General features: G+C 41.6%; 1 protein-coding gene across 2 annotated transcripts in view; it reads right to left on the bottom strand.

The window, feature by feature from the left end:
• The window catches only part of Dyrk1a (dual specificity tyrosine phosphorylation regulated kinase 1A), a 133597-nt gene that overhangs the window by 24353 nt on the left and 85753 nt on the right, over window positions 1-23491 (bottom strand). Inside the window, exons 3-6 of one of the 2 annotated variants that reach the window (XM_036203611.1) lie at window positions 9787-9983; window positions 6345-6464; window positions 4197-4385; window positions 727-874 (exon numbers count right to left, since the gene is read on the bottom strand). In XM_036203611.1, coding sequence (XP_036059504.1) covers window positions 727-874; window positions 4197-4385; window positions 6345-6464; window positions 9787-9983 — 654 coding nt within the window. The remainder of the gene's footprint in view (window positions 1-726; window positions 875-4196; window positions 4386-6344; window positions 6465-9786; window positions 9984-23491) is intronic. The other variant, XM_036203612.1, reaches the window with a different exon arrangement.

The raw sequence follows: 23491 nt of genomic DNA, 5'->3' as shown, positions 1-23491 counted from the left end.
TATCAAGCACTGACATTTTAGATGTGATTTAAAAAAATATGAAAGCTGTGGGATGCAGAAATGGCTCAGTGGATGAGAATGAGTATGTTCCAGAAGACCCAAGAGTTTGATTCCCAGCACCCTTATCAGGCAGCTTCTACAACTGTCTGTAACTCCAGCTCAAGGGATCAGATGCTTCTAGCCTCTGCAGATCCCTGTATACATGTACATATGGACATACACAAAAATAAGTCTTTTAAAAGTATGAAAGATGTCATTAGAAGGTATTTGGCTCTAAACTTCCCCATTTTCCTAATTCTTTGCTCACTGTTTTGGTTTCCTGAAGGAAGATGGTGTGACAACAAGACAGTGAGTTTGGGCTTATGCAACGGGATAGGTCCAGATCCTAGCCACAACACCCTGAGACCTTGCACACACACTGCTGAAAGGAATTTTCTGCAAGTTGAGGCTGAAGTCGTCCTCCTGTGGGATGGCCAGAGGAAAAGCAGGAGAGGAGACAGGGAGAGTATGCCATGGCACGCCCCTTAGCTACAGTGAGGGTAAGAGCATTCAATGCTGCCTCACTGACCGAGTTCACCTGGGGCGGGGTGGGAGCTGAGATTTCAGTTCATTAAAAAGACGCGTCAACCCCACAGTGCACTGTCAAGTCACCTGACACGGACTCCCTGGACACGGCACCTGTGAAGGGACTGAGAAAACAAACAGCCCCAAGCCGTCAGCCCTTACCTATGTAGTACTTCATTTCAGTGTCATGTTTGTTCATGAGCTCAAGCAGCCGCACTTCTATCTGGGCTTGATTCAGAAACGCTTTCTTGTTCTTTATTATTTTAATGGCAACCCATTCTTGTTCCACTCGATCATAGGCTTTTACGACCTACAAAAAAAAAGACAGGCAACCCTCAGTTTCATTAGTGACAGTTTTACAAGTTTACCTTTCTCCATCCTGTCTACCTACTTAACTCCCATTTCCCTGTACATCCCTCTAAGTAACAGCTGCTTCCTCTCAACAGACCAACACTGTACCACAAGGAGCCAATCCTTCTTTAGAACTGGTCTCCTCTTGTATCCGCCACACAGTAGTTCTAGATGTCCACCGAATGGACAACAACAAAATAAGAACTTCAGAAACAAAATGACTCCTGACCAATGCTCAGATTTTAATTTTCACTCATTCTTACTAAAACGAACCTTGTGTGCATATGTATGTATGTATAAGTGTGTTCATATATGTGTATGTGCATATGTATTTATGTAAGTACATATATGTGTTTTTTAATTAATTATATTTTAAAAAATAAGACAATTTACTCGACTACTGGGTTGTTGTTGTTGTTGTTGTTGTTGTTGTTGTTGACATAGGGTCTCACTGTAAACCCTGGCGGCTGGCCTAGAAGTCCCAATGTAGACTGAGTTGGAGTCAAAGTCACAGCTCTCCCTCCCTCTGTCTCTCCAGTTCTGGGATTAAAGGCACATCACCACTTCCAGCTCAACTATTGTTAGTTTGTTTGTGTTGAGATAGGATTTCTCTGTGTAGCTTTGCACCTTTCCTGAAACTCACTTTGGAGACCAGGCTGGCCTCGAACTCACAGACACAAACATTAGACCACACATTGCACATTTGTAATATGCTATGTATAGTCTGATGGGTAATGGTTTTAGGTGTATTTGACCACATTCAAAAGGTCTGGCGGTAGAAGAACCTCAAAAGATGCCAATGTGAAGACTGACAATCTCTGGGTTAGGAAAGACACGTCTGTTGCACATTCTGAATCAGTCAAGGTCAAACATACTGGAAATAAGTTATGCATGGTTGGAATGAAAACCGAACTCAAGTCTCAAAATTGTTACCTGCTGCCTTTTATGTCAGAAGTTACGCCTGTAAGCATGTGACCCAAGTAGTCCAATATTCTTACTTGGGTGGCAACTATACCCACTTTAGGTATAGTGACAGGTCAGTACGCAGAGTCCAAAGTCTCTAGAACAAAGGTCTTTCCCAAGTCCTGAGTACCACTGACTTAAACAGCTAGCTGCCTAAATGCTGGGGGGAAGGAGGGCAGGGCAGGGACGAGACAGAGGTTCACACTGTCCTGATAGGCACACTTAGCAGTAAGTTTACAAGTGCCAATGCACAAATCCAGTTACTAGAGATTCTTACTTAGGCCTACAGTCCATGCTTCCAGAAATTTCCAATGGACAGTCAGGACTGATAACCAATGGCTAAAGAAACAAGAAGATTCCCTTATTTGTCAAAGACCCGACAGAAAATTCAGATAAATTGAGTCACATGGTCGCTATTGTTCTGGTGAGTGGTAGTCCTAACTGTGCGGGTAAACAGGGGCCATCCTGGCTAGGGAGCCAGCCCACCTACATAACCAGGTCCCTGCTCCCAGACTGCGCTCCTTCTCCTACCCCTCCTCCTTCTCCGCCCGCTGCTGCTGCCGCCGCTCTGAGAAAGCAACAAGAGCACAGGAGGCCCCAGTGGAGAAGGACATGCCACTGAGTGAGGAGGCGGAGTGAGGTGGAGCAGACTACCCGCCATGGTGGAGGCACAAAACAAGCATGCAGGTCCTGCTGGGAGCACATGCCCCAGGGCTGGTGCACTATACAGGGCAGTGACAGCACTCCTTCCATTTGTGGGGTGCTTACAGCCTTCATTAAGAGGCAGGCCTCGCTGGGCACTCAGGAGGCAGAGGCAGGAGGATCTCTGCAAGTTCGAGGCCAGCCTGCTCTACAGAGTGAGTTTCAGGACAGCCAAGGCTATACAGCGAAGCCCTGCCTCAACAAACAGACAGACAGACAGAGGTAAGCCTCAACAATGCTTCATTAAAGGCTTTATAGAAAAGCCGCAACTATTTGTGACACACAAGAAAAGATCCATAAAGAGAGATTACTAAAAAATACTATGGAAGCCTTGACTTAGGAAAGGGAGCAGACAGACAGGTGTCCACAGAGTTGGGGGCCTCAGTATGTGCGCACAACTGTTTATGTGTTTAGTAGCGCTCTGCTATTCCATCTATGGCTGCTAAGGTGGACAATACACTTCTTTCAGTCCTTAGCACCATTTGACATATGAATATTACCTCACTAGTTAAAAGAATATATTTTGCTTTCTTTCAAGGCTCAGAGAAGTAATATAAGTATGTGTTTTGTTTTGTTTTTTTTCAGACATGGTCTTCTGTACCCCAAGCTGGCCACAAATTCACTATGCAGCAGAACATGAACTTCAACTCCTGATACCCGTGCCCCACCTACCAGGTTCTAGGATTCTAGACATGTGCTACCACACCTAGTTCTGTAGTTTGCTTGTTTTTAATCAACAAGGCAAAAAGACATTGCAGGAAAAGTCTTTTTGATCCCCATTTTATTATACTCAGTTAAAAAGTAGAATTGGATTGCATGTCATTACCTAGCAAGATAAATGACATTAGCAATAAGTCACACCGCTGACCAAAAGAGCTCAGTGACTGGGTGAGGTGCTGGGAGGAAGCAGAGAAAGGGCTTCAGACGGGGCCAAACAGTGGCAGACAGCTGCCATCTCAGCACTTAGGAGGCTGACGCAGGCAGGAACAAGTCCAAAGACAGAAACAGAGAGGAGGCAGTGAGCAATCCTGGGTAAGCATACTGCAGCTAGGTGTTCAGATGGGGACACAAGAATTGTAGATGCAGAGAAGGGTAAGAATGAAGAAAAGGCCAGGTCCACTGTAGTCGCCCCAAACAGAGAGTCCTTGATGCACTATTTGCTGTAGGATGGAAGAAAAAGGAATTCTGAACCCTGTATGCCTGTGTACAAGCAGGTGCAGTTAGATCGGCTGGTATAAAAATCAGCACAGTTCCAGCCTCAGGAAGGGCAAGAGTACTGGCCGTGCCACCTCAGAAGGTCTGAGCAGCCCGGGACATCTTACTCTAACCAACAGTGAAGGATGACTAGACTCAGCCAGACAACAGAGGGAATACTAGCTGTTTGCAATTAAAATTAATCACCACAGTCACTAGTGAAAAGTAAACAATCAGGGGCAAAACAAACATTTAGAAAAATAAAAGGTTTTTTTATGGCTGAAGAATTATGATCATCTAAATTATTTAAATATATACTGTTCACATCAACTTATTAATATCAAAAGTGCATTACAAGGATATGCTATCATGATTAAATAGAAGTTTTAATTAATGAAATTCAGCATTCTCCATTAAATTACCTGTCCAAATGAACCTTTGCCTATCAAGGAGTCAATTTCATAACGATCCATCCATTTTTCTCCGTTTTTTACAATATAATCATAGTTATCATCATCATAACCATCGTTGTAAACCTTCCGCTCCTTCTTGTGACTGGAATCGTCTCCCTGGCCTTGTTGGTGTCTTCGCTTCTTTTTTGCATAGTAAACCTGAAATGAACATACACAAGGTTAACTGTGACATAAGTCACTACTGATGTGTATATTCAAAGTATACTCCCAGCAAATCAGTATAAAATTGAAGAACAACTTTTTTAATAAAAAACGCAAACAAGAATTTCTGCAGTTGACATGTATATATGCAAAAGTATAAGAGAGGTGGGGGGGGTCCATAGTGAAATTCAATGCTGAACTGCAGATACGTTTTATAAATAAGTGACTGGTCTAAACTATACCATTAACAAAGGATCAAAGTCCCTCACTTACACTTTTGTTAATGCACAGCATAATTTCTATGCAGAAAGATTACACAGATCTTAGAAGCACAATGAGGAACCCCAAACAAAAGGAGTAACATTTTTATTCCCTTTGAGTTCAAGGTCTTTCATGCCTTCTTCTCCAGTTAATAATAATTTGATATTTAATCTTTAGGGCAAAAGGTTTTTAAAATTAAAGTTTTAAATACCAATGAATTGATGTTTTACTAAAGCCATCCAATTTCTATGTCCAGAATAATCTAATGTCCAATGAAAGCCACACCCATTCTGCCCACATACCTCCTTGCCAATACCTTAAGCTTTTGTGGTCAATCACAAACCAAGTTATTTTTCTTAAACATGAGTTTCATACAGCTTAGTTGTTAAAGCTACTGGAATGACAAGAATAATATCCTAAGAAACTGGTACCTTGATACACTGTGACAAGACATCTGATAAATGAGCTTCAACAAAGATGCTATTAACAAGTTTAACCAGGGTTTGATAACAATTCATCAACTTAACAAACTGACATTGACACACTGTGAGAAACAATGTCTCAGATATTTCCAGAAAATCACAAGGTATAATAAACAAATGTGGACAGAATCTACCTCAGAAACGTTCATTGAGACTTTCTAATTTTATCTCGACACAGTGCTCAAGCATTAAATGGTATGGAACTGCTGTAACATTGCTATACACCTAAGAACACTGCTTTTTGTCAAAGCAGCTCCAGAGCCTGCAGAAGATAAGCCTTCAGTGTGAAAGGCTCTGGTGGGGAAGCACAGCTCTTCTACATGTCTCTAGAAATCTCTCAACTAACTATTAGTTATAAAACTAGAGTTGAGGCCAGAAGCAAATGGCAATCAAGGAGAAAAGGTCCAAACACCAGAAAATAGTTTTTAATGGCAACAAGCCAAGTTACAAGAGAAATAATTCAATGTGGTTTTTTTTTAAATCCTGTTTTTCAATGAAAGTTTTTTAATATCTTACCATGGAAAGACACAGATTAAAAAACACACATAGCCCTGTAATCTCAGCATTCAACAAGTGGGGACAGGAGGACTGTTGCAAGTTCAAGACCAGCCGAGGCTACAGAGTGAGATCCTGTCTCAAAAATGAATGGATGGATGGACAAATTTTGGAGGGAATGTAAAAGACATGACAGAAATATAATTAGTTCAAATAAAGCAGGCCCTTTTAACTTAACAATCAATGCATCTCATATGACGTCCTAGTATCAGGACTAAAGCAGAAATATATACATATACAGAAATACATACAAATAAATACACACATATATGTGTATCTCATACATATATATATATATATATATATATATATATATATATATATATATATGAAAATTTAAGCAAAAGTCTACTGCCTACAAGCTTTTTATAGTTATTTGGTCTCCTCTCTAGCTCTGAGAAAAGCTATAGAAATAACTCAGCATATTAAACATACTTTGGAAAAAAGGAAGTCATCTAATGTTCTCATCTGCAGTCTTTGTTAATACATTTTCTATAGTTGTAATTACACTATAAATCATTAACTTACTAAAATTCATAATACAATTCATTACAATTATTAGAAATAAAACACATTTAGATGTCTAAGAGGCAACAAAACACTTGTCCCTTGTTCTATTGAAAATGTAGATGATACCATAGCAAATCAATACTCTTACCTCATTAATATGCTTATATGTTTTGATCAAGTCGACAGAAAGTTTTCTCAAAGGAGCAGTTGCTGGATCGCGAAAGGTTTGGGGCATCCGCCTCTGTAACATGACAATGTCAGGCATCACCTTCAATAGACAGAGAGACTAGCAGTTTAACTACACTGCAGCTGTGCAACGCCCTCTTCCATAACCTTGTCACGTTCTCTCTACCATAATCTAGGAAAGGCCCTTCTACTACAGCCTAGTCAAGTTCCCTCTACCATAACCGAGTCAGTCAAATCCCTTCTAGCATAACCTGGTCAAGCCTCTTCTAAAAAAGAAGAAAGCTTTTATTAGACTCCACATTCTCAAAGTTATTACCTTTATCTGGATCCTAAGGGAAAAAAACTTCTGGAGAAAATAAATGAAATTAAAAGATAATATGCCAAACATCTATGTTTGGATCCCATCCCCCACCCACCCACAAAAGTGGAATTATAGGTACATTCATGATCCTGGAGACATATGTGATGCTTCCCCACATGCCTTCTCAACTAGCTATTAGTCCTATGACAATTTCCTTTGAATTATTTCTAAAGCCTGACTGGTTTACAACAGGCAGATAAACACACCTAGCCACTGAACTAGCCTATGGCTTCTAAAATTGGGTGACTACAAAAAGCCAGTGCTGGATGCTGAAGAAGTATGGCTCTAACATCCCCAGATACCCCTCTAATAAGTATCTGTCCCTGTTATAGAAGATGACCAAAATCTACACAAGCATGACAATGTCATGGAGTCCTTCTAAAAGTACCATCCTGCCACCAGGTACCACACCTCAATGAAGGAGTTCCCAAAAGGGCTTCCTGAAGTCAAGAGACTCAAATTCAATGACATTGCACACCTATAATGATGACCACCAGACCACGCTTATGCCACTGCTCAGCTCTTGAAGACCTTTACAGCACTCAAGTTTTGGGGACCAGAAGACCATGACAAAGCTTTTCTCAAAGGTCAGCAGTTTGAGATGCTGTTCTCAGAGCGATCAACAATTAACAAAGCAGAGGGAACAACATTTTCACCACATCCAGGGCACGGTGGACCTCAGGAGCATCAAGAGATGCCTTGAGAGCTGGACTAGCCAACACTAGGGCTCCTCGGTCACACTCATCTGTGTTCACGCTTATGTGATGCTCATTTCTTAACTATTTTCCAAATAGAACATTTTATATTTATACTCAACACATTCATGAGAAAAATCTAAGTCAGATCCTTTCAAAGCACTTGGGCACTGAGTTCCACTTAAAAGACACTGATAAAGTGATAATAAGAAGCAATGAAAATCACATTATGGAATTTATACAAGATAATAGCTAGAAATGCTTAAGAGCGTTCTAGAATAAGGTCCCAGTTCTACATTCAATAACCTCTCGAACATGAGGTGTCCCTGTGGTTGAACTTAAGTCCTCTAAGAAGATCCAGAGCTAACACTGTGAGCCCGTCATATATTCCCCAGCAAACGACACCACACCAGTCCTAAGGAAGACACCTTCTTCTAAAGATTGCCTTATTAGACTCAGGAACTTGTGGACTCTGAAAGATATACTTCATTACCACTTAATAGTCTTGTTTGTTTGGAGCCCTAGCTATCTTAGAACTCACTATGTAGACAAAGCTAGACTCACACTCAGAGGTCTGTTTGCCTCTCCTTCCCAATTGCTGGGAGTAAAAATGTGTGCCACCAGACCTGCCTCTATTTAGTAGTCTTTTTACATCACATAAATCTTTAAAAAACATTTATGTCTTAAATCAGAAATATTACGCAAAATATCATTTAAATGACTTAAAGACAAGATACTAGCTGAATACAAAAATAGATATTCAGCAGGGCGGTGGTGGCGCACGCCTTTAATCCCAGCACTCAGGAGGCAGAGGCAAGCAGATCTCTGTGAGTTTGAGGCCAGCCTGGTCTACAGAGCAAGATCCAGGACAGGCACCAAAACAACACAGAGAAACCTTGTCTCGGAAAACTAAAAAGATACTCTGCTAACTAAATTATCAACTAACATGATATAAATTATCTTAAAGGAATGTTTTTCCTGGCTCTCTGTAAATAGCAGCTATTATAAATCTAAGAGTTCTATATCTAAAGGAGGCAAGCAGAGCTGGACTCGGAAGTCTACCACCACTCACACACAGAGAGAACTACTGCTTGGACACAGATGGGAGAATAACCCTGAGAACACTGTGTCTTCAGAGCACACTACAAGTGGGTCTGCTCCACTCTCTCTCTGCTTCCCTCTGGTACATGATCAAGAGCTTTCTAAACTTGAACATTCTCATGACTGCTTCAATTCTCAAACATGGACCTAACTTCTCAATCAACTGACTGAATGAAACAGATTCTAAGTCACAATGTTGCTGTTCACATACTCTACACTTTGCTAATGTATTGTGAGAAGCCTCGCAAAGGACACCTAGAACATAAGACACCCAACCATAGCCAACTACTCATTAAATCCACATACATTACTCAACCAGAGAAAGCCCATTTCACTCATGTAATCCAGTGTAAGAAACACTTGTCATTCCTCACTTACACTACTAAAAGATCTGAATAAAGCAATGGCTAACTAAAATCCTAAATCCATTAGCAGCAGTCACGTTCCTTACTCACCACAGTAAGAAAATAAACTCTACCTCACAACCACAGCCAGTGAGAAGATTCCCTAAAACAGTAATTAATGTAGGGCACAGCTAATTCAAACATTTAGGATATACCCATGTGTATACATACAATGTGCTCATTGAGGGATTTCAATATTCTTTTTTTTTTAAGATTTATTTATTTATTATGTATACAGAAGAGGGCGCCAGATCTCATTACAGATGGTTGTGAGCCATCATGTGGTTGCTGGGAATTAAACTCAGGACCTCTGGAAGAGCAGTCGGTGCTCTTAACCTCTGAGTCATTTCTCGAGCCCTCAACATTCTTTTTATAGCCTCAAATTTATGAGAAATTGCTGGATCTGTGGTCTGAATATTAGAACAGCATTCTTAATATTCCCACATCCTTTGAGTGTTAAGGATTTTTGTCTATAATTTTACAAATATAAATAAGTTGTTTGTAGCATAAATTTGTTGTAATTGATTCTCAGTTTCCTTTGCCTTTCTTATTTAAGTTTTTAGTTTTCTTTAAATTTTAAATACTCTCCTTTAGAAATAATTTCCTCTCCTTTATTCCAGAATGAGAAGTGGTGACTGTTTATGAGTATCTTTCAACACTCCTGTTTAGTGGGAGGGAGGACACCACACTTAGACACAAACTGCTGCTACACACCATGCTTTCTTTACCAAGGCTTCCACTTACCATGTGAAACTGAAAGGCATTCTGCCATTTTACTGGTCTAGTATTTTCAAAGGGATACGCTACCATTTCAACATCATCTTTGATAATTACTGAAATTACCTGGTTAGTTAGAGGTTGCTGAATCTGGTCAGAATATGATAAGGCAGAAACCTGCTGGTCACTTAAATTTGGCTGGCGACGGTCACTGTACTGGTGTGAATGGGGCATCTGTCCAGCCATCTGAAGGCCAGCAGCATGGAATGAAAATGACGGTGCAAGCCGAACAGATGAAGGTTTGCATGCTGAAGTCTCTCCTCCTGGGAAGAGACAAGGGAAGGGTTAAAAAGTAGTCACATCCTAATGTGTGTGTCACTTGATGCATCTCAAACTCTTACATTAGTACTTTAGGACATCCAACATTACCAAAAACCTTTGTGACAACCAATAAGTGTAGTCATTCAACCTAACAGTTATATGTGAAATATGGTGTAAAATACAGATTAAAATTAATATACATTTCTTTTGAGAAAATCCCTTTAAAAGTTTTTTATAATGAACAATAACAACTTTTAAATATTACATTTATTTGTTTACTTTTAAAATTTTCTGAGTGTGTGTGCACGAGCTCACACATGCCACGCCATGGTGCACATGTGAAGGTCAGGAGTCAGTTTCTCTCCTTGTACCATGTGAGTCTTGGGGGTCAAACTCAGGTCATCAGATTGGGCAACAAATGCCTTTCTGTGCTGAGTCATCTCACTGGTCCAAAAGTAACAACTTTTAAAACTGAATTTCCCATATGAAATTCTTAACACTTAAGAGCCAACCCTATGGTGTGAATTCTTGAGAAGGGCCTTGGCAATTCACCAGCTGCCCACACACACATCTGAAAGCTAAGCCAGCAGTTGGCACCCCTGGCTAGTGAAAGGACTACAGGGATGCTCTCCACTGACAACCAAGAGTTGAACAGACAGTCAAACACCTAACTGAATTTCATCCGAGGATGCTAGATTGCCTAGGCTTTTCCAACACTGCCCTAACAAAACTTAGACCTGGCAAGCTTGAAAGGTAGCAGGGGAGGCAGGACAGTCAGTAATCACCCACAGATAAGCTGGGAAACATGATTATAATATCCACAGCAGAAAAGTAAGATGAACACTGTAGTAGTCCACAGAACTGCTGATAGCTAACAAAAGGTAATACTTTCTTTTAAAAAAAAGTTTCCCATCTCCAGTCAGACTTGTGATTAGAAAAGGCAGATTTAAAATCCTGGTTAATCAACTCTGGACCTCAAATACCGTGTCTCCTCTTAAATGAATGCCCAACATTCACCAGACCAGACTACCCAGAAAAGGATACTTTCACTGAAGTTACTGCTTTAGAGAAATACTACGCCAGTCTACAATCTGAAGTCTCAGCTCTACCGCACACCCTGAATGTCCAGTTTTGTGACAACAGTCACTACCTGACCAGGTGCAGTGAAGGGTAAGTGCTCAGAGCACCTCTAGGAACTTGGCTGGAAGTGGCCAAATATTATCAGCCATGACCACAATGTCATACACTCTAACTTTAGTGGGATGGCGTAAAAACCATGTGGATCATGCGCAACCTGGTAAAATACAGCACCTCTACTTGAATGCTAATGAAGTTTGCAAACTCAAAGAGAACAAGCTCAAGGCCCAGAACTGTAGTCTGTTTCTCCTTTCTTCCACAGCAAAAGTGCCACTTTGGAGTCACCACAGAGGGATTCCTTCCACAAGCCAGCTCACGACCAGTGCCAGTCTTGTGGATTCCATTCCTCCAGAACACTCAAATGCAAGATATTCTCACTTCTACCACCACATCTCATGTATGCTCACCGAAGGATTCCTACTGGCTGTTTATTCAGCCTGTGTGCACTTGTGCATTTTCAAGGGCTGATGGCTAGAGCGCCCTTTCTAAATGTAGGGCTCAGACCTATCGCCTGTCTCTGGCACTGTTCTTAGCGCAGCTCGAGTTTACTAGGTACAGCTTCAACTGACCAACACTGAGTGTGAGCAAGTCAGGTGACATCACACTTACGGTCCTTTGTTAAGAGGTCACAGAACTTTTTCATAACCTTTCCATTTTTCAGTCAATTTAATTAAATGGAGAAACTACTCAGTTAAGGAGAATAAATTAACTTCCTGGAAACTATCCTAATAACTGACGCAAACAGCAGCCATGTCCCTAACAGCAAAAATTCAGAATTCTAATTGTCAAATGTATGGAGGAGGGCTTTAATCTATATGCTAAAAAGAACATATGGCAACAGAATATAAATAAAATACAGGTCCTTAATATATAAAGAGAACTTGACAATAATAATACAAGACAAATTACTTAACCATTCAGGACCTTAGTTTTCATAATTACTAGCCCTATTTAATGTTAAGAAGTCTAAATGAGAAACCACTGCTCTTATCATCAAAGCTACGGTGTTAATATGCTGCTGCATGTCACATCAAAGCCAAAGTTCAAAGTTGAGCTCCTGCTGCTGCTCACACCCACAAACAATGCTTCCCAAGAGGTCCGTGTGCTTTCCAACCATCTGTGACTCTTGTCAAAAAGGTAGTTACAATTTGGATATGCAGATCTAGAACAGAGCTTGAGTTAACATCTCAAAAAAACTACCAGTTGATATCAATACTATTTTAAACAGATCTACAAGATAATTAACCACTTGTGTTATTGGTTTTAAAGAATTGTACCAGCCTGGCACTCAGGAGGCAGAGTTCAAGACCATCCTAGTCCACACAACAAGTTTCCTGGTCAGCCAAGATTAAAATGTCTAAAAATAAATGTGGATGGATAGATAAATAAATAACCAAATAAATAAGTAAGTAAATAGATAAATAAATAGGTTGGAATTTGTTCTCTAGTCAATAGCAGTAGAAAATGATACAAAAATAAGCAATGTCTGACCACGCAGTAGACCAGAGGCTCCCAATATACTTACTTTCCCAGTTACTTTTGCTTTGGTTTTTTCTGTGTGTTTGTTTGGTTTTTCAAGACGGTTTCTCTGTGTAGCCCAGGCTAGCCTCTAACTCAGAGATCTGCCTGCCTGAGCCTCCCAAGTGCTGAGATTAAAGGCATGCCACCAATACCTGGCTGCTTTGGTTCTTAAAGATGAGAGGGGGGTGGGGGATCTGTGTATGCACTCCAGTGTTTTCCTGTGCGTAAGTGTTGTATGTTAGGTGGGAAAGCACCTGATACTCTTTTTACAATCTGCCACTGGTTATCAATAAGTGCAGATTCTCTTCTGGGATTTTAAAGTTTTGTGGTGTTTACACAGGGGTACTTGACAGGTGTACTTGACATGTTCACATCTACTTCATACTCAATTCTATGTGTAAATGTCAGAAATCAGTATGTTCATTTCCTCCCATGATGTCCACTCATTATTCTTTCCTACGATAAAACTCTAAAAAGACAAGCTAATGCAGACATTTCTCTCAAACTGACCCTGAATGAAGCAAATTTTCATCTATGTGTTCTTCCCAAGGTTTCTGCCTTCCTTTATACTCAAACGGTAACTTCACAGTGGGCACAGCTCACCTTTCAGCAGAAGTGATAAGACAGTGAAGAACTGGGTTGGAGCATACAAACTATTGATATTTAGCTTCCTTTGGGGTCTACAGTAACCATTCTGTCTGATTCACCCAGCACCTACCATATTACAGATGATCCTCACCCCACTAACCTAACAAGCAACTATGATATGTTAGCCTAAGAGTGTACAATACACACTGTCATATCAAATGATAGTGACCTGATCAACTTTTAACATTGGATTCTTCAATCCAAACTGAAGGTCAGTTCCATAGAGTGCTGTACGTTACTGAAGCACATATGCAGCACGCTATTTGTACCTCTCCTATCCTCCTCAACTGTGGGAACTGTTTTTAACCACAAAAGCAGGTTTTAACTTTCAAAAACCCATTAAAAAGCTGTTGCCAAATTAACAGCTTGAAAACTAAGTGTTTCTCAATGTGTTGCAGGCAGAGCTACAGTGGCTGGAGAGCAGGTGCCCAGTGAGAAGCAATACTGGCTGCATGGACTAGTCCAGCAGCAGCAGACTGCTGGGAGCTGGTATATGATACCCTCAACTCTGCAGACCCAAGGAGAGACCAAAAGCCTGAGGAAGACCTCAGGAAACGTGACAAGGAGCAACTGAGCCTTGACTCGCCTCAAGGTCACTGGCCTAGAGTAGCCCACGCTCAGCTGCCCTGGGTAAGTGTCTCTACCACCACTGTGCAGATACAAGACCAGTGACTGCGTTGGTCTACATTAGATTTTAAAGAGGTACAGCCAACACAAGAACAAAGTAAGGAACAGATAAATGAAAATAATTCAAGTTAATCCAAATTAGAGCACCCAAATATGTAAACTCTGAAGCTAGACTCTTGACCCGAATCCCTTAAGAAACACCAGGAGAAACCAGGCTTGCACAGAAAAACCTACAAGATTCCCTAACAGCAAGAAACAAAGTGTCAAACAGAAAAAAGTTAGAGGAACATGCAGCTGTGTTTTACAGGATGGCTAGAAACAATGGATTAGGAGAATCCCAAAAGGAGACCTGTGAGTGCATCCTTGATGATTTCACCATCAGCACCAAGTGCACTACTTGGCATGTGCGCCCCCTGCGTTCAGTAAGTAGTTTTTCAATGACTGAACCCACCATGAACTGAATCTATTTATAAAGAAGCAGGTGAAGGAGGAAGAGAGGTGAAGGGAAGATGCAGGAGTCACGCTACAGGTGAATTTCAGGAGTCAGATGTAAGGAGCAGCTCCGCCAGCAGGGCACGGCTCTCCACTGCACAGCAGTCTCTGTCTGTGATTCACAGCCCAAGCAGGGCGGTGCCTCGCTCTACGGTTGCTGGTGTTAGGAAAATCTATGTTAAAACTAAACCACACATCAACTGCAGCTTTGCTGAATCTAATGATAAGGACTATTTAATAAAAGTGACCTTACATACGGATTTGTAGTGACCAATATATGTTGCTACATGAATCATAACCACATACATATCCATAGACACATGCACATGCAAACATTTTCACTTACTAGACAAAATATTAAGTTGTACATAGAAACAATGAAATTGCTTATAAGACATAAATAAAAGTCTGTGTTTATTATTATGAAATATTAATGAAGCCGGGTGGTAGTGGCTCATGCCTTTAATACCAGCACCAGGAGGCAGAGGCAGCTGGATCTCTGTGAGTTCAAGGCCAGCCTGAGCTACAGTGCGGGTTCCAGAAAAGGTGCCAAAGTTACACAGAGAACCCCTGTCTCGGAAATATATATATATGAAATCAGTATATCAAGCTCTTAGTAACAATGGCATATGACACAAGCCTATATCATCTCAGACTTCCACATCTGACCACTTTAAAGTCCCCGCTACCAGACTACCTCATTCATCACAAATGACTACAGAACTGACCAAGACATGACTGATTTTCAGACAGGTTGGGAGTGTTGGAGACATCTATGATCACTGTGTCATTCTATCTGGAGGAAAACTACAGAGCAGTCTCAGACTCACATAAAACAGGGCAGCGTTGCTGAGCTGCGTGGACAGAGAGAGGATTCGAGACTGGCAGGACTGAGTGGGTGGCCCTGGACTCCCATCTTCAGCTAAGCTACACAGTAGAACCCATGAGGTTAGCCAACAAAATCTATCAGAAAGCTATGAGCTAAACAATTATCCAAACCTGCATGGCCAGCATGACACTGTACTCCAACCACCTCCAACCAACTAGAGTGAGTAAACCAAGATAAAAAGCCACAGAAACCCAACAGGCCAGGCAACCATGTTTTAGGTTCATGGCTCACCTAGTTCTATCCTAAAATAAAGGCCTTCTTTTTTCATTTTAATATTTTATTTACTTTTATTTCATTTGCATTGGTATTTTGCCTGCATGTATGTCTGTGTGAGGATGCCAGATCCTGGAGTGAGAGACCATTATTAGCTGCCATGTGGGAATTGAACTCAAGATCTCTGGAAGTACTCTTAACTGCTGAGCCATCTCTCCAGCCCAAGGCTTGACCTTCTTAACACAGATAGAAAGAAAAACAAATCTCAAAGGGTGAAGATACAATTAAATACTCTTCAAGAAGGACAGCAAAATCTAGATGTTCTACAACATAGCACATATACTATGACATCAATCAAACCCATCAGGCCAGAAAACACAGGAACTGCAAGAGGTGTAAACGTTCATTAACAAGAAATAGTAAAATTAAAAGACAAAAACCTGCTACTGTAAGTAAACAGTAGATCTTATTAAAGGAGTGTAACCTATAAAAGGAACCACATGGAAATTCTAGAAATGAAAATTTCAGTCACTTGACCTCATGGCAGACCAGACACGAGAAAAATCAGTGAATGTAAAATAAATCAATAATAGAAACTCAAGAAATTCAGAAGTACAAAGAGTAATGGGAAAAGCCAATACAAAGTACTAAAACATCCAACCAAATCACTGAAACCAACAAAACAGTCAGAGGGTTTTACACACAGGTAAACCACTGACTTATAAAAACCAATGTGCCATATCGGAAGAAAGGAAATCATCTTCAGACCATCAAAGAAAGAGACCTCCTGCCTACACTTCTATCTCCAGTGAAAATATCCTCACAAAAATGCCAGCAAAGTAATTTTTCAGTCATTGAAAGAATTTGTCAACATCAGATCGGCACTCAACAAAAAACTGCTCAAGGAGGCTCATGGAAGAACAACTGCTCAAGGAGATCCATGGAAGAACAACTGCTCAAGGAGGCTCATGGAAGAACAACTGCTCAAGGAGGCTCATGGAAGAACAACTGCTCAAGGAGATCCATGGAAGAACAACTGCTCAAGGAGGCTCATGGAAGAACAACTGCTCAAGGAGATCCATGGAAGAACAACTGCTCAAGGAGATCCATGGAAGAACAACTGCTCAAGGAGATCCATGGAAGAACAACTGCTCAAGGAGATCCATGGAAGAACAACTGCTCAAGGAGGCTCATGGAAGAACAACTGCTCAAGGAGATCCATGGAAGAACAACTGCTCAAGGAGGCTCATGGAAGAACAACTGCTCAAGGAGGCCCATGGAAGAACAACTGCTCAAGGAGGTTCATGGAAGAACAATGCTCAAGGAGATCCATGGAAGAACAACTGCTCAAGGAGATCCATGGAAGAACAACTGCTCAAGGAGATCCATGGAAGAACAACTGCTCAAGGAGGCCCATGGAAGAACAACTGCTCAAGGAGATCCATGGAAGAACAACTGCTCAAGGAGGCTCATGGAAGAACAACTGCTCAAGGAGGCCCATGGAAGAACAACTGCTCAAGGAGGCTCATGGAAGAACAACTGCTCAAGGAGGCTCATGGAAGAACAACTGCTCAAGGAGGTCCATGGAAGAACAACTGCTCAAGGAGATCCATGGAAGAACAACTGCTCAAGGAGGCCCATGGAAGAACAACTGCTCAAGGAGGCCCATGGAAGAACAATTGCTCAAGGAGGTCCATGGAAGAACAACTGCTCAAGGAGGCTCATGGAAGAACAACTGCTCAAGGAGGCTCATGGAAGAACAACTGCTCAAGGAGGCTCATGGAAGAACAACTGCTCAAGGAGGCTCATGGAAGAACAACTGCTCAAGGAGGCCCATGGAAGAACAACTGCTCAAGGAGATCCATGGAAGAACAACTGCTCAAGGAGGCCCATGGAAGAACAACTGCTCAAGGAGGCCCATGGAAGAACAATTGCTCAAGGAGGTCCATGGAAGAACAATTGCTCAAGGAGATCCATGGAAGAACAACTGCTCAAGGAGGCTCATGGAAGAACAACTGCTCAAGGAGGTCCATGGAAGAACAATTGCTCAAGGAGATCCATGGAAGAACAACTGCTCAAGGAGGCTCATGGAAGAACAACTGCTCAAGGAGGCTCATGGGAGGAAAACTGCTCAAGGAGGTCCATGGAAGAACAACTGCTCAAGGAGATCCATGGAAGAACAACTGCTCAAGGAGATCCATGGAAGAACAACTGCTCAAGGAGATCCATGGGAGAACAACTGCTCAAGGAGGCTCATGGGAGGAAAACTGCTCAAGGAGGTCCATGGAAGAACAACTGCTCAAGGAGGTCCATGGAAGAACAACTGCTCAAGGAGATCCATGGGAGAACAACTGCTCAAGGAGGCCCATGGAAGAACAACTGCTCAAGGAGGCTCATGGGAGGAAAACGGCTGCAGACCACAGAGACTCAGGGCCACACAGAAAGCTCACACACACCAGAAAACTACTTCTAAAAGACAACTGTGTGCGCAAACACAACAGATTTTGGCGCTCCTTCCATCCGTAACACTGCGTGGATGACAGTCACAGCACAGGGTGGGCAAGGGAAGTGGAAGCAGATGGCAGTGCATGAGTGGATGCATGGGAAGCCCCAGGACAACAACTGAGACCAGACAGCTGCAAAAGACAAGAGTCCCAGAGAACAGTCTTGACACTCGGAGGCTAGCATACAATGTCTACATTTAATTTACTGCATGTTTCACAGTACTTATTTCTGAAGCACTATACTATCCTAAAAGCTACACTACAGAAAAGTTTCTTCAACTTCAGAGCAAAAGGACTTTTCCCTCCCAATCAATCACAAGAGGTAAGCTAGTTCCTTACTGCTGAAAAGAAGCTAAGAACTTAATTTTTAATAGAACATGGAATATTAAAAATGGTCCCTGAGATATAGCTGCTAGTGCCATAATTATTGTACTGTCCTAACTCACATGTGCAAATCTGCATTTTCTCTAATACCCCTAAACTATTTTTAAATAGTAAAATATAAGGCATTCATTTATAGAGGCCTGGCATTTATAGATGCTGATAGCATTAAATATTCCAAGTGGAGAAAACAATTTTTTCTTATGGTACCCATACTTCTAAAACATTTAAGAAATAAAGCCCATCTAAAACTTTTCACCCCTTTTATGGGTTACCAAACTCCTCTGAGCCCATTAGGAATTTGGGTGGGTGGAGAGACTTGAGAATCAAAGAGAGGTAAATAAAGGTATGTCATGTCTTAGGATAAAGTCTGAGGGGAGAGTAAGCTCTGAAGAGGGACGCTTGGTGGAGAAGGAGGATGACACGGGATGACAACTTCCACCTTGCCTGGCAATGGTAGCACACACCTTTAATCCCAGCAGCTACAGAGGCAGGCGAGCCCCTGAGTTTGATGCCAACCTGATCTACAGAGTGAGTTCCAGGAAAGATAGGGTTATGCAGAGAAACCCTGTCTCAAAAACAAACAAAGTAACATCAAACAGAATTGCCAGTCCTCTCTGATTGGTCTGGTGGCTGCTGCTATGGAGTGGTGCCCCCGCCCAGCACAGGTGCTGCTCTGATGTATTGTTCCAATGTGCTGCTCTGTGCAGGGGCAGCACTTCTCCTGGCCCTCCTGCCTGGTGGGCCCCAGGGATGAGAACAGCCATAGAAGCTCCTAAGTATTCATTGCCTAATAGACAGTAAATTTAAAACCTGTGTGGTAGAATCTGCCATTAAGAGATTTAGCAATGCCAGCATAAAATGGAAGACTTTCTATATGCCAACAAGACTGGCTGACAGTTTTTCAATTATCACAACAAAACTTTTGAGAAACATAATACTAATGCTTTACTAGAAATATTTCTCATTAAAACAAAACAAAACACAGCAGTTGGAAAATTACATCAAGTCAGACCAAAACCACACCCCAGAAAATACCTGACATCTATAACCACTTTTAAGGATAAATAGTGTTAGCAGGATTCTAGATTTCTAGAGAATAGTGGAGGTTGCTCCAGCATCATCCAAGTTAATAGTATTGAAAACAATGCAATAATGGGGGTCCTGATGAAATTGCTTATAGGCTAAACAATATTTACAGCCCAAATTCTCACAAATATGTAAGGAATTATACAAAAATTCCTTGGTCTTCAAGCTGATACAATATACTAGTTATAATCAAATAACAACCTAGTAAAGGACTGTCCTTCAGAGTAGATGGTAAGACTGCTTCTGATACTCTCTGGTCTTTCAATGTGTGAAAAGGGTAGGGATGTTCCTCCCAGCCTTGATTTCTGGACTGTCCTTCATGCTGTCAGGTGCAGTCACCTGAGACAGAATTAAACAGCTGGTAGCACATCAGGTGCTTAAATGTCAGCCCAAGTGACGGAAGGGTGTCCAGTGCAGGGACAGAAGCAGCCCTTCCCATTTTCAGTCTGATGAGGAGGTCTTCACCTCTTCTAGACCAGAGCCCTGTGTGGAACAGTTAGGGGACCCCTCACAATCTAGACTGTAGCACTCCAGCTGCACACTTAACTGTCCCGGGCCTGCTTTTCATAGCTCAGACGCCTTTCAAACTGGCAAATTCAGCATGTGTGTGAAAGAGGTAAAACAAGAACCTCAATCCCACAGGTCCAGCTACTATACAAAAATCACTCTGAGAAAGAAGGCTTAGAAGCTGAAGCAGATGACAACAAGTTAGACTCTCCCATGGGCACCTAGACAACTCATTACCACATTCAATAAAAATTGAAGACTCCCTTGTAACATGCCATGGACAGGAAAACATTATATAATTTGCAGAGGAGACAAAAGATAATCCATGAATCGATTCCAAATTAACTTATTTTATAAAAAATTCCAATAATAGCAAAATGCTATTCTCTAAAAATGTCAATGTTACAATGATGTGCATGTATGCGCGCACACGCGCGCACACACACACATGCACATGCGTGTCATATACATATGCACTAACCTCTACCCACACCCTCAGTCTCTCTTCAGACCTGACACCTGTAACTTGGTCAAGGCTTCACAACACATTAATGGGATCTTTCCAGTGGTGGGCAAGTACAAAGACACTAAAAAAGTTGACTGGTTAGGATTAAAAACACAGAGAAAGACAACCAGAACTAAACACAGTAGAACTCTACCAACCACAGGCTGCCAGACTTTCAACTGCGCCACAACAATGCTGCGGAAGAAATGCCTACTAAACTCTAGGAAGAGTCTCTGCTTCAAGCCTTCCTCTGCCTTCTAAAGCAGGTTCTGCAAAAGCAGCTAAGAAAAACTTAAAAAGAAAGCAAACTTTTCCCTCCCCTATCCCAAGGATAAACAGAGAGCCACATGCAGACACTCCTAACCCTTTTTCAGTCCTTGTTAAGCAGCTGTTAAATAAACAAGATATTTTTAAGTCAGTTAAGTACTCATAGCTTAACATTTAAAATTACCCAATGAAGTAATCATCTGGCTTAATGATTTCAACTAAAACACTGTGTATTTATGGAATTTCTATCACAACCCATTCAAAAGACAAGGCATTTACCCAAACAAAGACACTTAAAAGTTAATCCTGGGTGGCATGTGCCTTTAATCCTAGCATTTGGGAGGCAGCAACAGGTGGATCTCTTTTCAATTTGAGGTCAGCCTGGTCTATATACAGTCTGAGGCCAGCTAGGGATACACAGTGAGACCCTGTTTCAATAAACAAAAAAATAAATAGAATAAAATAAACCACATTAACTACAGAATAATGGTTTTTTAATATTTAAGAATAAAAGCCCCTCATTAGAAAGTCTATTTCTTTTTTTGTTTGTTTGTTTGTTTGTTTTTGTTTTTCGAGACAGGATTTCTCTGTCTAGCTTTATACCTTCCCTGGATCTCACTCTGTAGCCCAAGCTGGCCTTGAACTCACAGAGACCTGCCTGCCTCTGCCTCCCAAGTGCTGGGATTAAAAGAGAGTCTATTTCTATAGTAAATTTCACCCTCTTCATGTACATTATGCAAAAGCAGTTTTAACATTTCAGTTCTATACCTCGCCAAAGTAATCTAGAAAATACTGCTGTCCAAAGGTTGTATCCTATCCTAAATCCATATGGCAGTACTAGCAAATAGAAAGAAGAAAGTGTGCAAGAAAAGATTCATGCTCAGAGATCTAAAGTAAGTGTGTAGCAACCAAGTTTCCTTTTCCCTTTCAAGAAGTACATTTTTACAAGCAAGAACTCTTGATAATAACAGTAGATAACATGGGTTTCTACAACACTTTACCACAGTTCTGTACATAGTTGTCAACAATTAGAGCAAACAATAAAAAGTAAAGCCAGGCAGTGGTGGCTCACGCTTTTAATCCCAGCACTCAGGAGGCAGAGGCAGGCGGGTCTCTGTGAGTCAGTGACCAGCCTGGGCTATAGAGTGAGTTCCAGGACAGCCAGGGCTATACGGAGAAGGTGGGGGAGAAGACGACACATTTCCCAAACTCTAACTTTGGGTCAAACTGTGGCAATAAGCCACAAAGCCAGAGAAACCTTGTGTGAGGCTCCGCTGCAGCCAGTGTTCTGCAAAGGAACTGAGTAGCAAGTCCTTTGCGGGCACCTCCTATGGATCCTCAGAAGGCATAGCAATGGATTTCCAAAGCCCTCACTACTCTCTATTGTGCCTCAAAGACAATGGTGGGAAACCCTACAAACTCCTCCAAAGGGAAGACTACTAGATGTGCAGAGGAATGAAGATGCCATCAACCAGCAGAAAAGTGTCAGGATGAGAGGAGAGAGAGAACATCTCCTCCAGGCACAACCTATAGAGGTAGCTGTGGCCATGGGGGAGACAGGAGATTAAACAAAGCATGCATGCAAAAGGGAATTCACAAGTTTCCAAAGGCACGTTTTTAAAAAAAAAGAAAAAAGGGCCTAGTTATCAGTAGCCAAGAATTTCATGATCAGCTCTCAAAAAGCCCTGTAAAGAACACAGAACAGGGAAGTCTTGCACAAGCTGCCCCAGGCAGCACCTGCAGCTGCCTTTCTTTTAACAACAGCTTAAATATGACCAAAGAACACAAAACAAATCAGGGCTGGAAACACAAGTTGATTGCGGGTATAGCTCAGTGGTAGAACTGGACTTAGCATACACAAGAACCTGGACCACAATGAGGGGCATGCTGGCAGTGGGACTGGGGTCAGAGTGTAAGTGGTAGGCTAAGCAGTGTGGATTTGGTGAAGCAGGCTAGAGAGAACGTGTGGGGGAAAAAGCCCAAGCAAGAGGACCGAGTCAGCATTTCATTTACTGTTAGCTACTAAGTGACTTTCAACAAGTCAACTAGATCTTGACCTCCCTTCTCCATCTCAAGAATGGGCTAGTAAGATCGTTTAAACATCACTGCTTAACATGATAAATGTGCCACCACAGAAAAAGACATGATAAGCAAAAGGAAAGACTAAGAAAACAGAGAGAAGTAGCGGTTTATTTCAACAGCCTAAATATGAGCCTGTAAACATCTTTGTGAGGTCAGTGTAGGAAAGGAAAGCCATGGATGGACAGACACCATGAGAGCAGATGAAGTCCACTTGGAAACCTGTTGAAATACATACACAAGAGCCCAGTTACCAAGAACAGCGGTGACTATTAGTAAGCAGAAGAGGTAACTGAATAGACGCTGTTATTTCCCAAAATGTATCCTGACTTGAAATTCAAAGACCACTTCCTGGTATACCCCAGCTGTCTTTACACTTTCTAATATAAGACAGTTAAAACGGTTTAAAAACAAACAAACAAACAAAAAACCCAAAGATGTCACTTCCAAAATAGGGGAACAGAGAGGGCTCAGCAGATAGGAGCATGTACTGCTCTTGGAGAGGGTCTGAGTTCAGCTGTCAGCTACTTAAGTTTCTAACATTAGAATACTGATCATTTCTATTGACCCTAGGGTCCTCTTGAGTTTTGTTTTCAGTAATACCTGAAGACAGGAACTCCCTCATCTCAAAGATTTGCGAGGTCTTTGTCA

The sequence above is a fragment of the Onychomys torridus genome, chromosome 12 (assembly GCF_903995425.1).
Source record: "Onychomys torridus chromosome 12, mOncTor1.1, whole genome shotgun sequence".
Classification (NCBI taxonomy): domain Eukaryota; kingdom Metazoa; phylum Chordata; class Mammalia; order Rodentia; family Cricetidae; genus Onychomys; species Onychomys torridus.
This window is presented reverse-complemented; position numbering and strand designations above follow the sequence as displayed.